The sequence below is a fragment of the Coffea arabica genome, chromosome 2c, assembly GCF_036785885.1.
Source record: "Coffea arabica cultivar ET-39 chromosome 2c, Coffea Arabica ET-39 HiFi, whole genome shotgun sequence".
NCBI classification, from domain to species: domain Eukaryota; kingdom Viridiplantae; phylum Streptophyta; class Magnoliopsida; order Gentianales; family Rubiaceae; genus Coffea; species Coffea arabica.
The window spans coordinates 25142691-25170659 of record NC_092312.1 but is presented as its reverse complement, the minus strand read 5'-3'; the positions used below and the strand labels follow the sequence as shown (position 1 = coordinate 25170659).

At 36.0% G+C, this 27969-nt stretch overlaps 1 protein-coding gene and 1 long non-coding RNA gene across 14 annotated transcripts; one reads left to right on the top strand and one right to left on the bottom strand.

Annotated features, from left to right (window-relative positions):
* Positions 1-246: 246 nt before the first annotated feature.
* Positions 247-18637, bottom strand: LOC113728825 (replication protein A 70 kDa DNA-binding subunit B-like). Of its 12 annotated transcripts, XM_072075486.1 has the most exons (13): positions 18334-18637; positions 18145-18198; positions 18015-18043; positions 17115-17282; positions 16770-17043; positions 15923-15975; positions 15646-15806; positions 15394-15514; positions 14005-14079; positions 13842-13873; positions 12440-13292; positions 12211-12324; positions 7112-12097 (listed from the first exon to the last, which is right to left on the bottom strand). In XM_072075486.1, exons 4-11 carry the CDS (start codon positions 17253-17255, stop codon positions 13289-13291), a joined length of 861 nt encoding a protein of 286 aa, XP_071931587.1. In that variant the 5' UTR covers positions 17256-17282; positions 18015-18043; positions 18145-18198; positions 18334-18637; the 3' UTR covers positions 7112-12097; positions 12211-12324; positions 12440-13288. The 12 variants fall into 12 exon arrangements, with proteins under 12 accessions (XP_027108987.1, XP_071931589.1, XP_071931585.1 ...); XM_027253186.2 differs by lacking the exons at positions 7112-12097; positions 12211-12324; positions 12440-13292; ... (8 more) ...; positions 18145-18198; positions 18334-18637 and adding exons at positions 247-663; positions 774-963; positions 1108-1228; ... (5 more) ...; positions 2725-2869; positions 3000-3131; XM_072075488.1 differs by lacking the exons at positions 7112-12097; positions 12211-12324; positions 12440-13292; ... (8 more) ...; positions 18145-18198; positions 18334-18637 and adding exons at positions 247-663; positions 774-963; positions 1108-1228; ... (5 more) ...; positions 2725-2869; positions 3000-3131.
* Positions 18638-18881: 244 nt separating this feature from the next.
* Positions 18882-24271, top strand: LOC140035259 (uncharacterized). 2 transcript variants are annotated; one of them, XR_011839260.1, is made up of 4 exons: positions 18894-18989; positions 21277-21453; positions 22088-23233; positions 23328-24271. It is a non-coding gene; the product is annotated as an uncharacterized lncRNA (long non-coding RNA). The 2 variants fall into 2 exon arrangements; XR_011839259.1 differs by having other exon boundaries at positions 18882-21453.
* Positions 24272-27969: the final 3698 nt, after the last annotated feature.

Sequence of the window (27969 nt, the reverse complement as noted above, 5' to 3'; positions counted from 1 at the left end):
TATATAGAACATGAGTGGAAAATCCAAGAGTGGATCAACATTAACTATGGAAATGGTTATATCTATCATATTAGGTAAGAACCAGGCACGCTTCTGATGCATTTAATGGCCAGCTACACTATTATATTGCAGTGGAGTAAAGACACAAGTACCTGCACCCCGGGTGAACAAAATCCTGGGAAAAACTACTGGTTTAAGATCTTCCAGAATACATTGACAAAAGAAAAGGCTAAGGCAATTTCATAGTTTGGAAACAAAAGCTGGTAGACTGCAAACTATCGCTAATGCTGTAACACAAGTAATCAGATGCAATACGATAGGAATTTTTAGATAAACAATTTAGTGCTCAGCATTACGAGCTTAATAACAGAAGTAGTTTGAAGAGCCTGTCAGAGATTGCTTCACAACAGTTCCTAATTGACAATCATTTCTTGCGCTGCCTCTTTGGAGTAGCTTCCTCAGATTCATCAAGACTGCTTAGAAGAGAACGGCGTGTTTTAGATGGCAATTCTTCTTTGTCTGTAAAAAAAAATATTTCGACAATCAAAACAATTATTTAAAGAAAGTGAGTTAATATACAAAAGAGCAAGAAGTACATCCCTGGAGTTGAAGCAACACAAGAAGGAGCCTGATCAGTACTGATTTGAAGGTAGCTTTCATTGGCTTCAAACGGAAATTATAAAGACCGTAAAATTAGGTATTTTATATACGCAAGCAACTATATTGAAAGCATCATATCTACAACCAAAACATAAGAGCTTTAGGGAGTATACCAGTGCTAGCATTTGAATCACGATGCAACTGATTTTCAGCAGAGGTAGTCTCAGCATTTTCCTCAAAATAATACACAATAGTGTAACGCTGATACGATCCATCATTCTTGGTGCTTCCTGGTTTAAGCTGTACAATGAACATCTTATTCTTCAACTCTTCATGGAGCTTGGCTAAAGGTAGGTCTTCATTCTATCAGCCCAAAAACAAGAGGTTTGCAGAAGTCAGAACAATGATATGTCATGGTTTGATATATATATATATATATATGTATGTATATGCTAAGCTTCTAGGTATATAAGGACTAAAACAAGCAAAGAAAATGCGAATTCAGACCCTGTTGAAGTAATGCATTGCTTGTGAAGCAGTAAATCCTAGCAATGTCTCGGCTTGTTCACCAAAAATTGAAACCGTAATAGTGTCAGAATGATCGGTCAGGTCAATATCAAAACGACATCTGCAATAAATATGCGGGAGAGAGAGAATGAACATCTATGCATGAAATTCAATAGAATAAAAGAAACTGAGAAACTGCAATAAATATCTTGCCTTGGCTGAGCAGATTGTTTTTCATTGCAATGGTTGCAAGTATAAGTGCATCCGTAGTCAGCGGAAGTTAGATGCCGGCACTTTACACATGCCATATACCAATATTTTTACAGTATGTGCTCAAAAGAGAACATGCACTTGACCCATGAAACCTTTTAGAATGAGAATATTGTTACCTAATTTATAATAAACAGTAGAACAGAATGGAAAGTTATTCAATAAAAGACAACTGGAACTTACCTTTTCAGTTGGCAAAACATCTCTTATTTCAGTTAGTTTTTGCCGGGGGCCGTAAAACATTTTAGGAGACTGGTTATTGTACGGCTTATCACGGCGGAGGGCAAGTAGTTCCTTTTCATTCCTTGATGCCATGTGCATATATAATAACAGAAACCGGAGCAGATAGATAATCAGAGGAAAAGTATTGTTTGAGAACCTAAACGTGTATTTAATTTTTTAGACTTCTAGCATCTCTAACAGGAGGATCAACAACAATGACTGAGTCATTTCTTGTTGAGAGTGCTATTCCTGTTACAACAGTAAAAATACTCTGAGTTCAATTAGCAAAACAATAGTTTCTAAGGATGAACAAAACAGATTAAAGATTCTGTGTACCATTGTATGTGACAACTTTAAGCCTGCGGCATATAAGAACTGGATGCTTGCTGTGGTGATCTGTAAGCAGCTTTCCTTCATTTTCAACAAATGTATTCCATAGAGATAGAACAGTAGGGACCATCCTAGCATTGAAAACGACAGCAAGGAATACTTGTTAGATAAGATTGTTAAATATTTTCTTATTGATGAGTGGAAGAGTATGGATTGGAGAGAAAATGTATACTCTTCATTCACAATGAGAAATCTCTGGACAAAGGATTCCTGTGAATCCCTTTTGATTGGAATCACAGGCATTGAGTCAACAACCACAGCCATAATATCTGATAAACATTACAAAGAAGTAAGCAGCTGGATTTTCAATCAAAGTTCTTGTATTGATGACATTGCAATTGATTAGAAGCAGAATGTATACTAACCAACAGTTTGTGACTTTGAATCAGCGTAACTGGCCAAGTCTTTAAAGCTTATAGGAGTAAACTCGTTAGTCAAAACACAGCTTCCCTGTTCACTGAGCTCCTCAACCACAGTTTTTGCACTTATTACCCATTGAATAGCAAGGCCATTAGTCTGATATTGTTCCTCAATTTCTCTAACATCGGCATTTGATATCAGATACTTCTTAAAAGTATGAAGCTTTGATCCCATCTTTTCAATAGCAGCATTAAACATAATTTCCTCAACTCTTGATCCCTGATATTAGATTAAAAAAAATATGCTAACTCTATGGTGTGACTTAGCTAACGCAAAGGATAGGACAGATAAAGTATTGCAGAGTTTGATTCGTACCTGGTCATCAGAGAAAACAAATTTTTGGTATCTTGTAGGGGATTTCTGTGAAGAAGCGATATGCATTTTTTCCTGAACAATAACATGCACTGACCAACCCCTCATTTTTGGCTTGATATCAGCAATGGAAAGCAGATTCACCATTCTATAAAAAAAGGACAAGTTTTAATGTACAATTCATGATACAATGTAGTAATATAATTGCTAAAGAGAACACAAACCAGAAAATAGAGCATTTAAGGGAACAAAATGACAAATGGGGAAAAAAAACAAACCAGAAATAAATGCTACTGTCTAGCTAATTCAAGAACTTCATGAAAGACAACATTTCTAGTTTTGCACTCAGTAACTACGTCTCGATATGTTGCTGGAACTATCAGTGCTTTAACTGCAGATGAACTTTTTGCACGAGAAATGGCAACGTATAACTGGCCGTGAGAGAAAACAGGCTCGCGCAAATAAATTCCTACATAATCCAGAGTTTGCCCCTGAGACTTGTTAATCGTCATTGCAAAACATAACTTGACAGGAAATTGAGTTCTCTTAAAGGGGATGCCATTCTTTTCGCTGTCAGAAGTTTGGAGAGGAATCTTTGGCAAGAAGACTCTTTTACCGCGGTACTGACCCACTGCAATCTCTGCACAAATAGTGTTGTGGCGTAGCTCTCTACATATAAGCCTGGTACCATTACAAAGGCCCTCCATTGGGTTCAAGTTTCTGAGCAGAATAATTGGACAGTTCTCTTTCAAGATCAACTTATGAGGTGGTAACCCCTTTGGATTTAAAGAATTGAGAAAGTCTTCATAGTCTCCTTGATCTCTTTCGTTAAGAGTTCTGTCAGAACTTATATAAGTATGCGGATCTCTAGGAAATCTATCAATAATGAGCTGGTTAACATCATCAACAACATTATTTGTTCCTGATAGAATACACCGATTAATCATCTGATATGGATCTGAAAAATACACATTTAGATCACCAAAAACAGATTCGATTAACCTGGCGAGTAAAAAACAAAGTCAGAACAAAAAGTGAGGGAAAACTGAAAGCTGTACAATTATATATATTCATGATACAAAAATACTATACAGAAAGATGTTCACCTGTTAAGAGAAGCCTCCTTTCCATCATAAGGGATTGTCATATCCTTACATAAAGATATTTTGCCATCTTCGTCTTCTGGTTCGCGTCCCTCACCTATCCGTAGTAAGAATTCAGAGAAAGAATGATCCATGACAGCCCTTATATTTTCTGATAAAGTAATCTTCTGCAAAGTAGTCCATAGATGCGAGTTGACAAAACTTGACTGAACTAAAACGTCTCTTGTTGCATCTTTAATCACGGGTAGAGTCTGCCTGAAGTCACCTCCAAAAACCACCAGCTTGCCACCAAAAGGATCATCGCATTCCATTATGTCTTTGAGAAGCATATCAAATGTTTCGATTATTTCCTTCTTAGCCATTGAAGCTTCATCCCACAATATAAGTTTGGCTTCTATAAGCAACTTAGCGGTTGAGCTTTGCTTACTAACTTGGCAAGATTTATTTCCTGATATATCAAGAGGGATCTTAAAGCGTGAATGTGCAATCCTCCCACCAGAAAGTATAGAGACAGCAATGCCAGACAATGCAACAGCAATGGCTATATAGCCTTGAGAACGCAAAGTAGCAAGTATTGACCGATAAAGGAAAGTTTTCCCTGTCCCGCCTGGCCCATCAATGAAAAAACTTTGTTTTTTTGGTGAGAAAACTTGTTTCATGATAGAGCTATAGGCAAATTTCTGACCGGCATTAAGTTTCGAAGACAGTAGCAGATCCTCCTCTGTGAACTGAATATTCCTTTCAGTTTCAATTTCTTTTGTAGTCCGTTGATCTAATGTAACACCAAGGTAGTCAGGAACCAAGTGAAAGTCATCCATGCTTTTACCCATTTGTTCCAAAAATTTACTGATCTCCTGAAGTACCAGCATTCTGATGTACTGAGGAGTATATCCAGTGAGTGAATCTTTCCCACAAGTATTTAGGATTTGACGGGGAGCAGAAACTTAGCATCACATCAAACAGGTTTCTGAGTGAAGAAGGCATCTGAAAAGTAGCAGCCTCATCAAGGGTGTCTTTGAAATACGTATCAGATTGTAACAGACCCATCTGGAAAGCGGCTTCTCCATAAGAAGCCATACGGACTCCATTAATAGTCAACAAACGGTCGAACGAAGTAGGGCCATAGACACAGGATAAAAGCAGCCTTAAGAAATACCTCTCTCCTTCTGCTGGGCTAACGGTCACCAATCTTCCAACAGCTTTTCGACGCTCCGTTTCTTGTCTGGGCTCCATACAAAAAACTCAGGAAATTGTTTGTAAAGGAGATTGAGTTTCTGAGCATCAAATAAGATTAATATAAAAGAACTCAGTCAGCATCGTTTTTGAGAAGTCAACATCAGCAACTAAATCAGCAAGATTGGATCTTCTTTGAAAAGAAACCATTTGCTCTCCAGGAAGATGAACCTGTAATGCATAGACGCTCGGGGTCATTTCGTTTAAAGTAAATCGAATATCCGCCAAAAAGCCTCTGCAGCAGCCACCCAGCGGCCAGACTGAAAGTCTAAAATTTCATCTACATCTTCAAAGGTATTTTCAGAATGGATATAAAAGCTCACACGATCATGCCCTTTATAAACATATTTGTAAAGATACTTAACTAACTTAACAGTGGAACATATCTCTACATTCAAATGGCAGTCAAACAAAGCCAGAAGATACGGACTGTATGGAACAACCCACCTATTATCCAACAAATGATTCCTCACTCTTACACAACGACAATCCATCCTTCTTTTATAGTAAGGATAACTATCTTCTGTATAAGTTGTGTAGTCACTAAAACTCTTTGGATAATGGTTCTTCCACATCCCATCTTTCATACAAACATTATCCTTTTTTAATGAACCACATGGACCATGCATCATGTTGTCGCGCCCCATTTTTTGATAAATAAATGAATGGTTTAAAAATGTATTTTTGTGATTGGAAAATGAATCGTGATTTAAAAGAAAAATGGGTCTAAATGGGGTTTTGAGAATGCGACGATTTGACCCAAAATTATAGTTTAAAAAGGGTTTTTTAAAACTAAATACGGAGTCGCCACTTGGTAATGAGTTAAGGTGTACCAAGTCACTTAAAAAATGTATTTTTAAATAAAAATAGGAAAAAGTAGTGAGAAACCCTTTTTAAACGACTCCTAATCTACGTAAACCAATGAAAAAGGTTCGGGAGTCACATTTGACAAAGGGGAAGGCAAGGATAAAATCCAAGGCACCCCTTTGACCTAGCCAAGGCTAGTTGCATGATTTAATCAAAGATTTTCTTGTTTTAACCAAAGAATTTATTACATTTGGATGCACTACATGAATGCAAAAAGAAGGAAAAAATGCAAACCTAAATTCTAAAATGTCTCTTGTAAGGTTTTTGGTCCCAACCACATGAATTGTGGCGGCCAATAAAGGAAAACCTTATAGAGGTCGATTAATGCAAATGATGGCTAAAGTGCAAGTGTGCAAGTGTATAAAAAGGTGAACGTGTGAAATTGTATGAAAAATTCAAGTGTTTGTGTGCAAGTGTATGAAAAGGTGCATGTGTGAAATTGTATGAAAAATCCAAGTGTTTGTGTGCAAGTGTATGAAATATAGTGATAAGTGCATATAGGTGTAATTAAGTGCAATTTTGTGAAGTAGAAATCAAATTGAACAATAAGGAAAGGAAAAGTGATGAGGAAATGTGAATTGGAAAAAAAATGAGTAAGTGATAAATGAGAATGAATGAACCTAAAGGAATGCATCAGGTCGGGTATGGGAATGACTACTAACTTTTCGACTTCGATTTTCCTTTTGATTAGAAAGCAAAACTAGCGTGCTAAGGCTATCGAGTAGCCACACTCGCTCGTTTCCCTTATCAGAAGGGAACTCTTCAGGCAAATGTACCCTAACTAGCATGAGATGCAAGTCCTAAAGTGAGGGGAAAGGGAGTCGGGGGCATGCAAAAAATGACAAAACTAAAAAGAATGCATGACATGTAATGAACATGCAAACATGTACTAACGAGGGGAAATCCCTAAGGGTCTAGCGTTGGACTAGCCCATTCTATGAATTCCGATTAGCGTTGGACTAGTGGAAACGTACATTCATCCATTCCATTCATCTACACTACAGAAAGCTAGTAGACATGCCAAACACTCATAAACACGTAGCACGTAACACTTAACATGCTCGACTAGATGCAAAACCTAATAAAGCAAGTAGCACGTAACACATAAGCATGCAACCAAGCTAATGAACTTTACATTCACTAACTAAAACAAAGGGGGAAGGGGAAAATGGACCAAACTGCTCGCCAAAGCCCTATCTATTACAAGCCAAGAGGTGTACACATACCCCATAAAAGAAAAAACTTAATAAAGCAAAAGTAAATGAAAGGAATGAAAGGAATTTAAGAAATGTACAGAAAGCAAAGTAGTCATGCAATTCACTTAGCACATTGGATCACATAGGAGAGACAAATAAAAGGTAAAAGAAAGTTATACCTCCCTTGAGTTGGTAATCAAATGAAGTAAAAATGGCTTCAAAACAATAAAAAGGTCAAGGTACCACTTTATTTAAGAAAAATTAAAAGAAATGTGCAAAACAAAACTCACTTGATGATAAAGTCCCTAAAGTCATGTCTTAAGCGCAATTGAAGCAAAGCATGGTAGTTAATTGAAGCAAACAAGCAATGAAGTTGCACAAATTAAAATTACCAAGGACCAAATTAATGAAATTATTCAATTGGTTGGGTCATAGTGGAACAAGGAGAAGCTTGAGGGATTAAATTGATTAAGTATTCCAATTACTTGGGCCATAGTGCAACCAAAGGGAACTTGAGGGGTCAAAGTGAAATTTTTAGAAATTTTTCATGCATGCAAAAGAACACTCTCGGCCAAAATTTCTGCAACTTCATTACTTTTCTACACTTTCTGCTATGCGTAAGCTTCTGCAATTCAGCACTAGCCTTCAAACTCAAGTAAAATCCAAACAAACTATCACACATTCCTCTACTTTGCAACATGAAAACTTATCAAATTGAAACACCAACAGGCCGCTAATCATACATGCAAAATCTGGACAGCTCAAGCTATTTCATGCAAAATTTATCAAACATTTCTGCAACAAGAAGAAATTTTCGAGAAAACAGCCGTGATTTTGGAGATTCAACAACTTTGTGCCGCAAAAGAAACATTTAATAAGAAGAAAAGTCTGCAACTTGGATCACAAACGACATTGAAATTCCGTTTTGAACAACAAGACTACAGAAACTTGATCATCCAACATACAAAAGCCAACAAGAAATCCTGTAATGTTCCTACTGTCATATTTCACAAAAAAAAACTAAACCGCAATGAATCAGCTAACCAGCTAATACTCATTAAAATCCTCAGCCCAACATTATTAAACTCATGGCCATACACTTGCCTATCCTAAAATACCCAACTATATGCTTGGGTATGAGAAACACAAATGAAACAGGAAGGAAAAGAAGACATGAACAACAAAACTAGCCATGAAACCTGAGAGTGTCTAGACCAAATGCAACAAAAGGAAGACATAGTTAGACTCTTGAGTGAAAACAGATTTTAGAAACCAAACGGTAAGAGCATACAAACCATCTAACATGCAAGGGAAACCGGAAAAAGCAACTGATTCAATCTCAGAAAACTGGTAATCATTCAAAACAGATTCACTTCAGCAAATTCTCCACCCATTTGCATATCGAGAGAAACAAAAACTTCAAGCAGCCAGCCAGAAATTTACCATTCACTCAGTACATTCGTTAAAACTCAAACATAAAGAACTAGATACATAGAAACAACAACCCAAGAACTATCAAAAAAAAAAAAAAAAAACTTGGGTCACAAGTTAAGTCCTTTCTGGAATTTTAACCAAACAGGAAACCAGAATTTCGTTTACTGCAACAACATAGAGAACCTCAACTTCATTGTAGCGACTCTCAAGCACTTCATAAAGGCCCCAAATTTGTTTAAACATGGGTTAAATTAAAGCATTAAGACCTCCGAATTATCGCTAACAAAACTGTTTTCTTTTCTGCAATTTTCATTCGTGCACAACGAGGTACGAACTAAATTCATGCGAAGGCTCATAAACATACTATATCCTCCAGAAAACTTGACATTATAGACGCATATTGCCAACAAATCTACCAAAACTACAACCTTTTGAATCAAATCAGCCTTCATCCAAACCCACAACATCAAACAGTTCAAGTGCGACATTTTTAATAGCAAAGTAATACCAAAACAGAGAAGAAAACAAACGCAGAAAAAACATGGAATGCCAAGAGTAAAAAGGAAAATATCTGTCCAAAAGGTCTAACTTGTATGATGGAAGAGAATGTGGAGATTACCTCTTGTGCAATGAACAACTTCAAACACAAACCAGCTACGGATAGGAAGCTGCGAAATCTCCTCTTGAATCTTTGCTTAGAACCAGTTTCTGGTTTCCTTTCTCCAATTTCTCCCAGCTGCGCGCCTCCTTTCTGGTTCTTTTCTTTGTTGTTTGCCTTCCCTTTTCTTACCCGTAACCCCTCTCTTCCCCTAGCTCTCTGTTCTTCTCTCAAACTCCCTGCCGTCAACTATCCTCTCTGGTTTCTGTTTTCTTTTGTTCTCCTTGAGCAAAAATTTTTCAGTCGTCAACTTTCCCGTCCGACTTTAGTTCAGCTCCCTCTCTCTATTTGCGGCTACCATTTCCCTTTAGCTTTTATATCCCAGTTCAACCCTAAGAACCTCTGTCCTTTTTCTGTATTTTGCAGCTTCAGGAGCCGTCCCAGATTTCTTTGCAAACGGCGCAAGTCCGCAGCTTTCATGCTGCGGCAACAATTTTCCTTTTTTCTTTTTTTTCAGCTAATTAAAACAGAAATTAATAACAATAAAAATGAAATAAATGATAATAACAAAAATTTATAATAACAGAAATTGATATTGAACAGCAAATTACAACTTCCATTTTTCATCCATTTTCTTTTTTTCTTTTTTTCTTTTCTTTACTTAAATAAAAATAACAATAAAGAAATAACAATAAAATGCAATAAAAAACACAAATGCTTGTAACCTGAAATAATAATATATATTTTTTCCTCTTTTCTTTGAAAAACAATTAAAATGTATCAAAAAGTAAATAATGCCTATTACACTAAAAAACTTTTTCTTCAAATTTCAAACTTTTCATTTTTTTTTCAAAAATAGGCCAGTATGCATTAAACCATTTTTCCCTTTTCTTTTTCCCCCTTTTTTTTGTTTATTTTCACTTTTCTCTTTTTTTTCTCTAAAAAAAATCTACGCTAAAACTTATAAATTAAAAACTACAAAAACAACTAAAAACTAAAAAGGGAATAAAAATAAAATAAAACCTAAAAAAGCTAGACAAACGAAAATGAACTAAAATGCAAAACCGTCTAAACAAAAATCAACCAATTATCACTAAAACCAAACATACAAAATTAATTCAAAAATTTGGTGTCTACACATGTGTTTCATAACCAAAAAGTATAAATGTGGTTGCTTAGAAGGATCTGGTATTTCGGCCGAAACTATCATGTCATAAGCTTCAGGATTGAGGGGCTTATATTCTGGCTTTAAAATAGTCAACATGTGAGCATGAGGAAGGCCTCTCTTTTGAAACTCAATCACATACACACAGGCAGCCACTTCACCGAATATCTTTTTTTTTTGTAACTTCAGTTTTTAATAATTCCAGCTTTGCTCTAAACACTCTTGAAACTAAATCAGGTCTATCTTGAGCCTCTTCTCCATACTTTAGGTTATCCTGTATTTCTTTCCACATCCTATTGCAAGTCATGGTAATGAATATGTCAGGCTTACCAAATCTCTGGACCAAAGACATAGCATCTATATACCTCCGTCTCATGTCTCTTGGACCACCAATAAAGGAAGATGGAAGATAAACACGGCGCCCAACTTTACCGCCGTTAGTCTGACCAGAAGAGATGCTATCTGTTACACCTTTAAGAATCTCAGTTCTGATTTCTTTTTGTTTTTTCCTATGGAATTCAAGCCTCGAAGTCTCGATCTTAACATAAATATCCACAGAGAATTGCTGCAATAGTCTCCTTGTGTGCAAGAGCATTGAGGTGTCATCATCTCTGATCTGCAATTTGTAGCAATAATACTCTCGAGCAGAAACAGTTTCTTTCCCTCCTCAACAACTAAAACAAAAAAGCAAAAGCTAAGACCCTGAGTTTTTTTAAAAAAAAACTCAGGAATCAAAGAAAATATACATTGAAAAGACAACCTTAAAAGAATTTTAAACAAGAAAGAAAGAATAGATTGAAGTAGCAGAAATCGATAAGTAAGCACAAAAAAATAAAAGGGAAAAACAGAATTTAGCAAAACTTACCTTTATTTTCCTTTTGAATAAGATCAATAGCATTTCCTATCCTAGGTAAAGCAACAAGGCTGTGATCATCAGTTTCTTCCCTTTTTCTTTTATTAGCAGTAGTGTTTCTTGGAATGCCGTAGTGCCAACCAGATTCACCTCTGGGAAACAATAGTGGGTACTGCAAAGAGTCGTAGCATGCAAAATAGTGTTGGATTCTATGGCTTGTATTTGCATGACTATAAACCTGTATGTTGGTGCCCTTCTCTAAGGTTTCACTATCATGCTCTATCCATATTGCAGCGACTTCTGAGGCCGTCGGCATATTATATAACCGCTGGTCAAGGCCCGGGTTGGAATTAAGAAATATGCTATGGTTATCTAGATTAGGAAGCTCTCTTAAAGACATAAAAACTTTGGTATAAGGATTCTGCTCAAGAATACCCATCAGAAGCTTAAGAGTACTCTACCGTAATCTTGGAGAAGTATTGAGTCTCTGTGACAATTCTTCCTCTTGATCATAAAAGTACAGTTGGATACCAGTAGGCGGGTGCCCATTTGGTGTGAGACTATTCAAAAGATGATAAATTTGACCTTGGACGCGGAAAGTGTAAACTCCCTGAGGATTTTTAGTCATTTTTCTATCATATTTTGCAGCAAAAGTGGTGAAGGCAAGATCGTTATTATAGGAGCGTGCATTCTTGTGGAAGTGAATACATTCCTCATCTGTACCGGAATAAAGGCGGAAGAGGGCATAAGGCATCACAGGATGAACAACAGAAACCTCTCCACCTGAACAGCAAAAATTGGGAGGTTCCAAATGGAATCGATGAGCCCCACAGTGTTGACACTTTGGGGCATCAGGGAGGACCAATGATTCGGTTGGAATCTGCTTCAAGCGAGAAAAATTGGTTTTTTTGGTCCTTCGTTGCCTACCTAATACCGCACCAAACCATATATTTATCAATTTATGGGGCAAAAGAGGAAAAACAATATAATCTGCAGCATTTTTAAGGCATAGCAACTTTATAATATAGACTAAACCCAACCTGTGTTCTCGAGTCGGGTGTTAACAACAATTTGTTGGCCACTACCGTGTTTAGAAGAAACACATGGAGCAACGTTGACAATATAGGTTCCTTCTTCTACCGAGTTATGATGAACTGGAACAACAAGTTTATCGAAAGCCTCATAAGCATCAAAAATATTTATAAAGGAGGAATGCAAATAAGCAAACATTGCTTTGTTAAGAAACATAGGATAAACTGAGCAGCGTACCTTCAGGGACAGTAGACTGGTTAGTTGAAACAGGTAAAGAAGACTGGAGTTTTGTTGATATGCTATCAAACAGATCAGCTAATTCATTGTTGCTAGGAACTGGCTGCGGTACAGAAGTGCATGGCTCAGGTACTGAATTATTCAGACATTGCCCTATTGAAGGTTCCTTAGTAGAGGAACTAAAGCTTTTTGGGTAGTGGATAGACTTGGGAACATTGCATACAGGAGTAAAGGCCTCAGCAGGGGCAATTTTTTCAGCTTTTCCAAAGCAGTTAACTCTTTTTTGCATTGGCGTTTTCTATTTTTTTGTTCCTCTGGTATAGATGAATAGACAGAACCCTCAGCAGGATGCACATTAGTTGTCTTATTTCTAGCATACCCACCCGTCTACGCTGCAACAACTCATCCTTTTTCTCTTTTGGCATATTAGCATAATGCATACGTCTAACGGTATTGCGGTCCATGAAAGAAACTAACTATAGTATTTCATATATTAAGTTAATAGATTAGAGGGTAGCTATTTTTTTAAAGGGTAAAACATTAAAGGCAGTTATTTTGAAATAAACAGTTAGCAAACGAATGCATAAACAGAAACATATAAATGCATAATCAAAAGCGTTTCTACCTAAATAGGAAAAGTCAACTGGCAAAGTAAAACTCAAAACAGCACAGTATCAGTTGAGGCTAAAGCATGAAAAGAGAGAAATGAACCAAGGAACCTGATGGAAAAATAAAAAATATATTTCAACTTAATAATACCTGATTGTCTTCAATGGATCAAAAAAGAACACCAGAATGGAAAAAAAACAAGTTTCAGCAGAACCTCAAGTTCACTTGAACTATCAAGAGCTATCTGATAGGAAAAACAAACAAGAGAAAGTGCATGTGAGAACAGAAAAATTATAAGTTACGAAGCAATCCCCTGTCTAGAAACACACACAGTCATTAGGGACATTATCATGGCCAAGTAAAGCAAGAAAAAGACTTAGCATGGCAGTTTTCATAGCCAACAAATAGATTGTTTAACTACCCAGTGACTAAAAAAAAAAAAGTATGATCTCAGATATACCGTGTAATAAGCTCCAAACAGAACAAGTTGAAATCATAGCCATAAGGGGTTCATTAATAGAGCAGCACGGTATAAAACAACCAAAGCAAATATATGCAACAGGTCCAGATAAATGTGTCTAAATGCATAGATGGTAATAACAGAAATACTTTCATCTATATTCTATAGAGAATAAATAGAAACAAATCTGTGTTCTAGGCAGGATAAGTATATTCCTGATGCACAAAAAAAAAGGAGAAGAATCTGCAGGATTCTAGCCTTTTTGTTTTCATACCTAACAACAATGGATCACCTAAATAAGTAGAAAAAAGATAAAAAAGAGTTCTTGACAACCTAACAATATCTCCCGTAGCACACACAGCAGCCTACACCATAAAAGGGGGAAAAAAACAAAAGTATCAGCAGGTAAGTACAAACTGAAATCCATGTTCCAGAGTATTAAATGACTGAGCAACCAAAAGAAGGGGACATAGATGCAGAAATCAGTTTACAGTACCTGTATAACTGCAAGAGATTCAGATTGCTTTACAGGGAAATTCAGGATAACTGCAAGAAATTCAGGATACAGTACCTGTATAAGATGGACATTAAAAACAGGTCCATTCAAATTGTCCTTTTTTTTCATTTTGTTTGACACATAGTTGGTCATTTCTTGCAGGACGTTTCTTGTAGGCCAAACAAACTTCTAAATAGATAAAGGTATTTTGATTTTTTTTTGTTTTTCTCTAAAAATTTCTCACGAGTTCAAGGTGATCAGTCTATTTGTATAAAGCTTCTGTAACCAATTATTCTACGAAAAAGAGTTGCATTTGAAGCTTTTCTCCTTGATTCTTTATTAGGAAACATAGGCCAATCAATTTAGCTCCTTGAACTCAGTTAACCAGCTAATCTGTCATAACTCAAGAGTCTGCACTTTCTAATTGGCTTAGCAGGAAAATATTGATTAGGCTATTGCTGAGAATCTTAGTCATTATATTTGCTTTTTCTGAAAACAAACAAATTGCATAGGGACCGAAATCCACAAAGGATACAAAGATACCCAAAAATATACTGCATTTTTTCTGATTACACCAATCTTTTCAACCACAGAGGAGTTGATTCTTTATAAGGAAACATAGGCCAATCAATCTAGCTCCTTGAACTCAGTTAACCAGCTAATCTGCCATAACTTAATAGTCTGCACTTTCTAATTGGCTTATCAGAAAAATATTGATTAGGCTATTGTTGAGAATCTTAGGCATCATCATTGCTTTTTCTGGAAACAAACAAACTGCATAGGGATCGAAATTCGCAAAGGATACAAAGATACCCAAAAACATACTGCATTCTTCCTGATTACACCAATCTTTTCAACTACAAAGAAGCCAAATTGTATAATAGGAAAAAACGGAGAAAGAACAAAAGCATGGCCCAAATAACATCTAAGCCATGAGAAACTCAGCATTGATTAAGGTCTAACAGTGCAGAATTCCTGAGCAGTTACAAACCAAACAACCAACTCCACTACAAATCTACCATAAGTCAGCCTAACAGTAATAGCAAAGAGAGTTTGATACATTATAGAATATGAGCCATACATCCAAAAGCAATCTAGGCAAGTATACAGTAAGATCTAAAGGGAATCAGGCAGTGGTCGCTTCAACTTCATCGATATCATAGGAAGTGACTATTGTATAGCGAGCACCCTTTGTAGCCCTCACAGCGTGGCTCGAATGCTTAACATAGAACAGCATTACTCTTCCCTTAAGTGCACTTGCCACACGATCAGTAAGATGAACATTCGGTTGACAAATTGGAAGCAATGTCTCATTACCATAGGGGAAAAAAGCCAAATTAACAACATTAGGGACTAAAACTATATGTACAGCAAGAAAAATAGCAGTACCTCTTGGTCAGCTTGATACAAACGATAAGAATTGATACCTATCAGCTTCTCGGCCTCGTCCCCCATGGCAATTGCATTGATTGAACCGGTGTCATCTTTGATAGTAAGAGTCACACAAGCCCTTACATTACAAACACAAAAGCAACTCAACAAACCAAACAGGCCTCAAAAAACAGCAACACATTATAAAAATCGCGGGAACAAGTTAAATTTTAAAAAAACCTAACAGAGGCTACCACAAGGGCACTATACCTAGGAAAAGTATAAATGTCTCGGCTGCAATAGCGGCACATAATACCCCAGCTTGAAGAAAAATCATTAGGAAGATAACAATGCGGACAGGCTAGATACCATAGCCTACCCATCCTATATTCAAGAGAAATTGTGCCTTTTATCCAAGCAGTACCTATGTCCTGTGGTGAGTAATATATACAGCAAGGGGAAAAGTTATGGTATACTGAAGGTAGACATGAAAAAATTCACAGAGAAAGACTATATTTTCATCCAAAAAACATAATAGCGAACTTACAAAGCTGGTTGCCTGACCAATGTATGAGATCTGACTTATACGATTAGAAGCAACTGGAGGAAGCAATACATATGGATTAGCATAACTCCTTTCGTGAACCATTTGTGTGAGCTCTGAACTATTAGTCTGAAACCTAATCAGATTATAGTAGTTTGTTAAAGCAAAGTAATAATAAAAAAAAAAAAGATAAATAGAGAACAACAAATAAGGAAACGCTCAAACAAGCCAAAAGCAATAGACCATGCCCGCAAGTTCCCAGATTCTTGCACAATCGGCGAAACCAATATCACAGATGAAGATTGATTGATAATGATAGATCTGAAAATTGAGAGATCAAGAGAAAAAAGCTAAGCCAAAACCAAACTCCAAAAAAAAAAAAACCAGCACAGATAAAAGAAGAAAAGCTATCTATAACATAAAGAACCTTACAGTTATCCGTAAGCACCCTAAGGCGGATACATATCAAAACTGGATTCTGTGCAATATTAGCCATTATATCAGAATCTTCTATGGATTCGAACTCATTCCAGAGGGTCAAGATTATAGGCCTAAGCCTTAAGACAGAAGGAAAAACAAAGAATACTCATTATTAGCCTGAATACAAATGACACAATCAATACACAAAGGGGGGAGAAAAAGCAATACGAACTCATAGTTAACAATAACATAGTCGCGCGCAACAGATGGCCCTCCTTCAAAATACACTTCTCTAGCAGGGAAAGCACACAAAACAATTCCCATGACATTTGCGAATCCTCAAACAAGATAAATTCAGAGAAAAGCAAATGTATAGGCACAAGAAATCCAAGAAAGCGAGTAAAAACAACCCAACAGAAAATAAAGCTACCTATGAAATTTTCTGTGTTAGCAACAGTATCACATGAAGCAATAGAGCGCAAACGAAAATAAGATGGGAGCTTTGGAGGGTCAACTACGATCACCTCCTCAATCACAGTTTCAGCAGTCAAAACCCAATAAAAGCGATAAGAACCAACATCCAAAGAACAGTCAGGAATCTCATGAACACGAGCTCTTGAAATGCGATACTCCCTAAATGGCACAAGAAGATTGGTAACACGATCAATGTTCTCATCAATCGCAAGTGCAGTCACCTTAACGCCCTAAAATAGACAAATCCAAAATCAGCAAAAGAACAAAAGAAAAATAAACAAGAAACAACATAAAACTGTACCTGAAAATCAGAAAAAACAAAGATGCGAAACTTCTTTGCTAGTCCACTGCCACAAGTTGTCTTAACGTGTGATGCTTGGACAAGCTGGACTTGAGATGTCCAACAAACCATGCAAGAATTAACCTCAGGCACACGTAACATCCTATCATCATGCTCAGATCACATAGTCTGAAGAAAATAAAATGGCAGCATAAATGTAGGCATTCAAGCAAACCATGAGGCAATAAAAATAGAACTAAAAGGTAAACAGGAGAAAAGGCAATCAAAGTACAATGACAGGCTACAACCAGCAGTTAAACGATAGATGACTTTCACATATTACATCAAGATATAGCACACCAGATTGGGTTTGCCTATCTTAAATGATGATTTGTTTACATTAATCAGCAAAATTTGGGGATGAGCCTTAAGACAAACAGGCATATTTAGCCATACTAAGCATTCTGCAACTTCAAACAGCAGAGAGTTTAACAGGAGATGGGTTTTTTTTGTTGTTTGGTTCCAAGTCTTAAGACAAACAGGCATATTCAGCCATATTAAACATTCTACAACTTCAAACAGCAGGGAGTTTAATAGGGGACCAGTTCTACATTATCTGCAGCAAGTCTTTTGTTAGGCCATTTTTTTTCCCGGATCTAACCTATGCAAAATAATAATGCACGCCATCACTCAACCAACAGCTCTAAAAGCAAATAGAAAAGTTACACTAACCAAAATAGAAATCCAAACAAGAGGGAGAGGAAGTAAAAGAACAAAGAAAAAAGATAAAAAGATAAAAGGAAAAAATGAAGGGAAAAAAGGAAAATATGTAAGAGCAATGAAGAAAATAAAATGGCAGCATAAATGTAGGCATTCGAGCAAAAAAGTACAGCAAGCATAAAAAGGGAAAAAAGGAACTACCTAGAAGCCAAGAACAAGGTAAAATATACCTGAGCAACACAAAAAAAAAATCGTAAAAAACACACAGTCTATGAAGAAACGAGCTACGCAAAAAAGGAGTACCGGTGAAAAATGTAGAAAAACAGAGCACCTTTCAACACCGGGGGACGAATCTCTCAGAAGCAAAATAATAATGTCCTTTACCCTGCAACAACACTCAAGTAATTAGAAAAAAATAAGACTAAAAATTAGCTTGGTAAAGCCGGGGGAATAGGTAAGCAGACCCAACCACCAACAGAGCTAATGATGAACAGAGGAAAAGGAAGAAAAGGAAGAAAACCTGGGAGAGAAAGCAGCAAGGCGAATAATGCTAGGAGAGTAATAAAAGGCCGAAGAGAATAATGCTGGGAGAATAAGCTCGAACCCATTAATGCTCCAGCTGAAAAGCTGAAAAAAAGGCTGAAGAGTAAAAGCAAAAGTAGTACAGTTATTAGATGAGGACGAAGGCTAGCTGGATTAGTGAAATGGGAGCGACCAAGGGCAGACAGGACGAAGGCTAGCTGGATTAGTGAAATGGGAGTGACCAAGTGCAGACAGCCTTTCTGATATACAACAGTGGCGAACGTCATGGAAAAAGACAACAATGCTAAACCACCAGCGAAAGAGGCGAACAACACAAAACGACGTCGTCAGGAACCACGCACAGCGCACGTGAGAGGACGACGAAAACATCCACGTCAGAAGAGCTCTTCGGCTCTTATTCTACTTATGTTGAAGAAGTGAGATTACTATAGCAATCTCTATGGCTGCCGCGTGGTTCCCATCTATTTTGACATGTGCCTCGTTAATCATTTAAGGAAGCTATCTTTATTTTGTTTCCCTTTTTCTTTTGGCTTTCTTTTTTCCTCTCATTTCCTCTTTTCTTCCTGGCAAAAAACAACCACAAGAACCCTTATCCTCAGCTACACCATCACTTGCGCATTCAATTTTGACTCTGTACTCTTTTCATTTTTTTCTCTTTTTTTCCTTCACCCTAATCATTTACTCTGCTTTTTTTCTATTGAATTAGTTGATGCATTTTTTTTCAATTTTTCCATAATTAACTAAATGAATGATTTTTGTTGTTAGAGTGGATGAGGGAAGATAGCAATTTTTGTTGAGGGAAGATAACAATTTTTCCTCAACTTATATTCATTCCAATTTTAGTTTTCATTTATTAAAGTTGTTATTGATAATAGGCTGATAGTGTTAGGATGGAGGAGGAAGAATTTGACAAGTAAAGATCCAAGGTAAGTGATGACTAGGAAGGAAATAGAGAGGTCTATTGAATTTAAAATTAATCAAAGTCTCTTAATTTATAGATAGATAATTATATTTCCATATTTTGATTTATTTAAAGTTTCTTAATAGCGAAAAATGGTTATTTACTAGATGAGAAGGATGATATGTAAAGGAATTGTTGGGGCTAGCAATTTAGGATATGAATAAAAAATTTCTTACAATCTCTTCATTTTGGGTTACTGATTTGTATCCATGATAAGTTGTTTATTTTCATGGTATGATAGTTTGAGAAGAAAAGAAGTGTAAAATTAGATTTTAAAATCATTTGCTTAAGTTGGTTCTATGAATTTGTATTTTTATCATTTTTATTGTCCCTCGTGATAATATAAGCTAGATGTGGAATTGGATGACTATTTGGTTGAAGGAGTTGATAAATTTTTATAAAGTCAAGTAACTGAATTGATTGATGTTGTCAAGGAATTGCAATTGGTGGTCGAAGTCAAAATTGAGACTTTTAGCCTAGAGTGTGATTCTATAAAAAATTGTTAAAAATTCAATCTTGATTAAGAAGACATTTCTGCGATCAAACAAATGGTTGGTTTCAAATTTGTACATGTACATTTGCAAACATGGCAGTTCATATTTTTATCTAATATCGCTATTTGTATTCTCAAGTTGTTTGGCAGATAATATTATCACCTGTTTGTAATGCTATTAAAAAGGATTTAAATTGATGGATTAATAACTCGCTTTTTCTTTGAAAAAGACAAAAAAAAAAAAAAACAATGTGTAGGTTTGTATGTTTTGAAAAGGATAGAAAAATGTGCAAGTTTGTATGTTTTATTGATGTTGAAAATTGTGACAGATTTTGGCGACTTTCTAAACCTTTTCTAATTATTAAACTGCTAGAAGTATTATGACTATTTTTTATTTAGTCACAATTAAAGCTATGTTGCTATTAAATGTGCAATGTAGTGTACTTATTATCTCTCCTTTTTTTGGTATTATTATGCACACATAGTATTGGTTCAAAAATCTTTGTCCAAATCACGATAAATAGAGGACTAACTTCATAAACGGAATTTATCTTCATAGCAAATTTTAATCGTTTTGATGCTCAAATTTTCTCCTATATTTACCAAAAAGATTTATTACTCTTTGTTTAACTAAACTTCTAAGGGGCAAAGCACGGCCAAGATACCTCTAGTACTCTATAGAGGAAGACAAGCCGTATCTCGTTTGGAAAGGGGACGAGCCTAGGGCTGCAAACGAGCCGAGTCGAGTCGAGCTTTGAGCTAATCGAGCCGAGCCTCGATTAAATTTTACCAAGCTCGAGCTCGACGAGCTGGCAATTTTCGAGCTCGAGCTCGACTCGAATCAAGTCGAGCCGAGCTCGAGCTCGAGCTCGAGCTCGAAAAAAATAAAAAAAAATTATTTTATTTTTAAAAAAATAAAAAAAATAATATTTTTTTCTGAATAAATAATAAAATATTAAGGATATATAGGTAATTTCACTATGAAAATAAAAAATTAAAATATATTTATATATAATATACGTAATTTTATTATTAAATAAAAATAAAAAAAATATATAAATATATATACTCAAGCTCGCGAGCCGGCTCGCGAGCTAACGAGCTTAATATTCTGAGCTCGAGTTCGAGCTCGAATTTGACTCGAGCTGGCTCGAGTTCGACTCGAGCTCGATTAATCTCGAGCTCGACTCGAGCTTGACTCGAGCCGCTCGCGAGCGGCTCGCGAGCGGCTCGATTCGTTTGCAGCCCTAGACGAGCCACATATGCTTCTTTATGTTTATGGGGGTTGACCTAGGACCATTAGCATTTGACTTTCCTCCTGTGATGCGGCATGATTTGGGGGTTAACAAGTTTATTCTTAAATATTCTGATTTACACCCCAAATAGCTGCTTAAATATTCTGTTTTCTTTTCTTTTTTATTAGTTTGTCTTTGCCCAAGATATCAAGCTTTTTCTGGTTGCTTCAGGTGAAAAAGATGGCCGAGACTCTTGCTGGTGTCATTCACTTGCTGCTAAGATATCAGGCTCGTGCAGCATTTCAAGAGAGCGCTTCGGAGGCTGGCTGGAAACACTTTGGCTGAAAAAGCTCTAACGTGTTGCATATGCAGTTCTGCGTGGAAAAATGGCCAACGAAGGAGGACCAAGTGCGCACATACCGTTTCTTCCTCAAATACTTGTCTGTTTCTTTTTGAGATGGTGCATAAAATTGACCAACTTGAACGAAGTTTCGAGTAAAGCACATAAAAGTAGTTGAAGTGTACAATGCATTGGATATCAATGGGGGGAGGGATGGGTTGGGTGGTATGGGGGGAGGGAGTGTAAGCAAAAGGTCTCGGGTTCGAGTCCTTCTACTTACACTAAAAAAAAAAAAAAGATATCAATGATTCACGCTTCTATTGATGATTTATAGATGATGGGAACAGAATGACGATTTCTTGAAACCTTTAAATAAGGTGACTAGCTAGCTTGGACAAGGGAAAAAATTCAAAGAATCATCAGCATTACAAAAATGGCTGGTGAAGGAAAGATGACACGACTAGCTTACTGGAAAGACAAGGTTTGGAGACAAGATTTAGGGGTAGGGAAGCTGATGATCAGAATGTAAATATCTTAGGCTCTTGAAATGGATTTGATTGTGCTTACTGAACCAATTTTGGAAGTAATATTGGAAAGCCTTAAACAAGAACTGAGTGGTAAAAAGTATTTGATGCTTCTTGATAATGCATGGAATGAGAATCAAGGCATGAACTTTTGCATTGATCTTTTTCTTTTGTCCAGATGGAGAGTTGTAATGAAAGGAAAAGACTGATAATTGCAGACCGAAGAAGTGCTTCAGAGATTTTGACAATGCACTATTGGTGGAGGGACTTTATAATGATAGCTAGCTTAAAGCTGTGTTCTTCAACAAAATAACTTTCGCGAGTGATTGATCAATTAAGAGCTTAAAGCTGGTGACTGCAGGAAGTATTATAGGGAAAAGGTGTGTAAAGATGCTATCATTGATCATGGCAATCGGAGAGTTTGTTGCACTCAATTATGATTCCCTTACAATGAACTTGTTTACCTTCACCAAAACAGTAGAGAAGATTGCTTTTTTGTCCCCAGAGATGAGATCTGGCTTCGTTCCTGAGCTTTACAAACATATATATGAAAATTCTCAAGTTTGGGATTTTATCAGGCACGTGCTCAGCAATTTTGAGAGTTTGCTAGTTTCCTACACATTAGAGCTATTACTTTGACTGGGAAAAAAGAAAAAAGAGACATGCAACGGTTTTCACATAGCTAGAGACACTCAATCAGAGAATAAAAGTATACGTAGTAAGCTGTAGAAAGTTATACGTGAATTGCAGTTCCGAGTTGGAGCCTTAGTCGGTCGACTTGTCACACTTAACTTCCAGGCAGAAATGGACTCGAGTGGGTTTCCTTCCCAGCCCAAGATCAGGCATTTCCCATCCATAACCATAGAGCAAGAACTCAAAAAGTTTGCCTCTAGAAATGATAAGTGGCTTAGATCTGTTTCGACAGAACCACACCTTTCAGAAAGGGCCCTCCAGAAAGAGACCCTTTCATGTCGCTGATACCTGTCTGAACCTTCAAATGTGACAACATTTCGAATCATCTCCTGGAAGTAAACTTTTGAGTTCCAACAACTCCCTGCATAGAATCTGATTATCCAAGCAAGCTGTCAGATAATCAAACATTGCACTGAGATAGAACAGTGATTCATGAAAACGTTCTAGGAATATTGGTGTGCTTGTACTCAACTCCAATTCTATGACCACAATGCTTAAGGCTTTTTATCACTCCTATAAGAACTTCTAATTGATTGGGCCAAGGCAGCTGTGTCCAAAGATGGAATGCGGAGTAAATTGCCACGGCTTCATCAACCTCTAGCTTGAAGAGATCCTCCTTGAGGTTCTTCAGGTCCGACAAAACTATCTTAAATGTAAAAGGTAAATTGATGGTCTCAGCAAAAGATGACAACCGCTCACCTGTCTCTTCCATCATCTGTTTACAGGTTTTCCTACTGCAGTTATCTTGAGAAGATCAAGTGGACATTCACATCGGGCAGCAAAAGCTTGCATCATTAGAGTCTAGTGTGATCCATTATCAATCGAAAAATCCATTAAATGAAGCCTTTTTGGCTGATGCTACATTTTCCAGGATGGTTTCAGCTGCTGCACGCTGAGTTATTAGGGTGAATGGATGCTCTTCTTGACCTGCCAACACTGCAGGTTGCAGACTAATTAGAGCCAGTTCCTTGTCTGTTGTCATCGGTAGCTGCCCTTCCAGGTTTTTGGATGAATTGATTCCCCACTGACAAATCAATCCTCACATTAAGAGCTTCTGCAAAATAGTATGCAATTCCTTGAACAGGATTCCCGTTTTTACAAGCAGAGCTGTCACTCACACAAGCTAAGCAATCTTCTTGCGTGAACAAATTGTTGATTCGCAACCATTTCAGCAGCAGCTTGCAGTAATGGTCCAAGTTCGAGGTCTTCAGAAATTTCAGAAGGGAGACCAGATTGAGCTCCTATATATGGAACCAGCAAAATTCTGGAGGACATCAACGTTCTGGGAATTCAACTGAAGTAGTTCTTTTGCTAACCTCACTATGCTTTCAGTTGACATATTTGGAGGGCTAGAAGCATTGCTTTGTGTTGTACCAGAGTTTTGCCTATTATTGCTTTGTGCTCTCGCTAGCCTCATGATGCTCTCAGTCGACAATGACGGTGAATCAGAGCTTTGCTTAGGATTCAGCTTTTCGTCCCTCAAACGTTTTCCTTTTGCACCTAGTTGCCTCAGAAGTTCCTTTGATGATAAAGGAGGAAATTGGCTTTCTTTCCTCAGAGAATAAAAGAGGAAATTGGCTTTCTTCATCAGTTACAGGAAACCAAGAAAATTTTTCTGAAATTCCCAGATTTGCTAGTTCAGGATCCATGTTTCAACACTCTCGCTGCGGGCAATTGCTCAGCAGATCATTTATACACAGCGTTAAATCTCACTTCTCTCTCGGCTTTTTCCAAGAAAGAAGGTATTAACCGGCTAAATCAGTAGTCTAGTCAAAGTTTTAAGATTGGCATGATTTCCCATTACAGCATGTCAATATCATCATCATTATGCCAAAAAAACTTTATGTTTTTGTTTTCCTTGCATGGGCGGCCTGTCGGAGCCCGAATCTAAATCAAGACAAAATCAATCACAAACCTTGACTCAAATTGCAAACATCCTCCGAAAGGGGAATTGGGAATCTGCTAAATTCTTGGACATTGGTACAAATCATGTGCGTAAAAAATGCTTAATAAGATAATATATATATATATATATATATATATATATATATATATATTTTCGTTGATATTGAACTCATCTTCTCCAACTTCTGTACCTGTTTGGTCCTTCAATCTTTGATTTCTGAGGTTTTATCTCTCCATATTTAGAATTTGTTTATCTAGATAGCCTATTATGTGGAAAAGATTGTATTTGTTGTATCTTAAATACATTTTCTAATCAATTTTTATTTTTTTAATCATATTTTATTTCACGTGTATTAAATCACAAAACAAATGCTACAGAATTATTTACAAAAAAATTCTAAATAATCTTCTGCCTAAACACATCATCATATTGGAGTCTTAGATATAAGTGTTAAATGATGGAAATTGCCCTCTGTAGCCAGTGAAATGTCTAGAATTACTCCTTATCATGGCAGAAATTGTGCATTTAAGCATAAGAGTTATATAGAGATTTTGAAATTATAGGATTTTAAAATTATAGGAAAATTTTATTTAAAAAAAATATAATCACAGGGGGTTAAAATGTTATTCTACCTACATCTATATGTCTAGGTTATCATAGTCTTTTACAGCAGGCTCCACCATTAAAAATAGATTCCGTCACTTTGATATTGTTATGGACTTCATGGTTGATTCTTAGCATGACATGAGAAATTCAAATATATTTTCATAAGAAAACATTAGATTGATTGGTAAAAATTTTAAAAAAATGAGTAAACCTTTGACTGATCTGAATATTCGAGTTTTGCTCGATTAGAATCCATGTCTTCCTAACGTTGCCGCAGGAAAATTGCTCAGTAGATAAAACGGAAAACTGCATAAAATCTATTATCAAAGTTATTGACCCGTGTATAAACCTGATTGTAAGCACAAATTTTGTTGCCTAAAATAAAAGACCAGAACACTTGTACAAAATGTCAAATATATTAAATCAAATAATAAGAAGGTTATAATCTCTAAAAATTTTTGAACCAAAGAAATTAATCCCCTGATTTTTTCTTTCAAATAACTTCAATGGCCGAGAAGGCTTGTTCTTCGATCAAGAGGGTATTTCCTACGATTTAAACATAAAAAACAGATGATTTGAAAATGCCATCTCCTTTACTTTGGCATAAAAAACTGAATTTCAGTGTGTCCTTTGCCTTGAAGGAAGACCTCTATTTATAGCTAAAATATGTAAGCTACCTTCAAGAACCTTTCTGCATTTCGGGTGACTTGTAATTCAGGAAAACCCATTTAACTTGAGTTTAAATGGTGGGCCGACTCAAATAGTTCATTGTGAATTAATAAATCAATTAATTTACTTCCATTTAAATAGACATAAAAAATTTAATTTGACTTAATGGCCCATATAATATTAGCCAAATTTGTCAGTCCAAAATATAATGGGCTTTTGTAATTTAATTTAATTTAATTTAATCAAGATCAAGTTAATTTATTTAATCTTGACTAAATAAATTAAATAAAATTTATTTATCTACACTAATCAAAGTTTTAAGAGTAGCATAATTCCCTTATACAGCATTCCGATATTGTTATGGCAGAAAAAAAAAAAGTGTGTTGTTACATACATAGGCCGCCTGGCACAGAACGATTGATCTAAATCAAGACAAAAATCAATGTTGTCCTACAGAATCCATAGTTTTAATAGCAGAAAAACTTGTCAATCTATGAAGCTACTTTGAGGGGTTTATTAAAAAACAAAAAAAAAAAAATCTCTTAACAACACAAATGGCCTCATTGTCAACCTTTTTTTTTTTTTTTTTTTTTTCCTGTTCTGTTCTCCTCTAATAGTAGATTACAGTTTTTCCACATCTTTGTTTGAAATCAATGGGCTCCATGTTTTAAAAGATTTATGAGACATGACTTGAAATCCTGAATTTTTTATACGGGGGTCGCTACCAATAGGTCAAGCATAAAGTACTTATAGGTATCAGTTTATCATCTATAACACCCATTTAATCCTGGATCTTCCAATACACAAGGTTTCGTCTCTTCCTATGAATTGGTAAATTAAACAGGTTTTGTATGACAACTTGATATCCCAAAGTAGGAAAACAAGTTAGCCAAGAGATGAGGAGTCTTCATCCCTTTCCACTGAAGAAAGTCCCTTAACCACTGTATTGTATAATAGGAGGGAAGATGAAAAGAAGAATCCTACAAATTGGATCCCCAGTTCACATATAAGAATTTGAGGAAAATGATACACCAATCCGATGCTCTGCCAAAAGCTAGTTTGCTAACTAAAATTGAACCAGGGACTAAGGCATACTTCAAAAAATTAAAAATATATTTATTCTGAAAATGTTTCACATTGAAAATAGTTTTCGATCAATTTTTAGATCAAAATGTATAGATAATAAGGTAAGTTCTTAACTACAATTGTGGATAGTTATTAAGATAACTTTTAGAGTTAAAAGATGAACTAAACTACTTGATACTCAATTCGAATTTAGCTTGGTAAGAACTCGTTCAAGTTTAGTTCGTCAACTATTCAAACAAAACTTGAACAGTATTTTATATTTCATAAACATTCCAGTCCTACTCAAACTTGGTTCGATTAGTATAAAATTATATTTTATATGTAAAAATTTCAAGTTACTTGAACTCAACTCGAATTCAATTCGATAAAAGTTCATTCGAATTTAGTTCAGCAAATAAACAAGTCAAATTTGAACAAAATTTCAAATTTGTTAAAATAATCAAACAAGCAGCATGAACGCTAGGGTGTGCAATTTAATTAGCCTCATTTACATTTCTAATAATTTCAAAATTATATAAAACCATAAAGGATAATAAATTTTTTCTAAAATATGGTCGGACCATTTTAATGCAAAAAACCCTCCGTACACTACTACTATTACATTAGTTGTACTTTATCTCGTAAAATATTTTAATAGGCACCTTGTACCTTAGGGATGCTGTCGAGTCGAGGCGAACTCGTGTAATATCATACTCGAGTTCGAGCTCGAAAGTTATGAGCACTACTCGAGCTCGAACAAGCCCCGCACTTAAAACTTGAACTCGACTCGATGTAGTTAAAAACAACTTGAGCTCGAACTCCTATAAGATTCGAGCTCGAGTACTCAAGCTAAGCTCGTAAAATGAGCTCAATTAATGTTTTCAAATTAAGTTCTCTAAAAACAAGAAATAAGAATTCTTACTTTATGAAATTCCTACTTTGCCCACACAAATAAATAAATATGGTAGAATGGTTCATTGTAAATTTCATAAGTTGTTTATCTGTGTTAGTAATTATATATATATTATATATAATTTTTTTAAATTTGTTGTGAGATACTCGATAGAGCTCGTCGAGCTCTCAAGTATCACATATATAAGATCGAGCTCGACTTGTTAGCT

Excerpts from the sequence above, each read along its gene's own strand:
- LOC113728825 (XM_072075480.1), bottom strand. The coding sequence starts at position 4,693 with ATGCTGGTACTTCAGGAGATCAGTAAATTTTTGGAACAAATGGGTAAA. Across the intron at positions 3,724-3,827 it reads AAGGAGGCTTCTCTTAACAG|GTTAATCGAATCTGTTTTTG; the intron begins GTGAACATCTTT and ends TTTACTCGCCAG.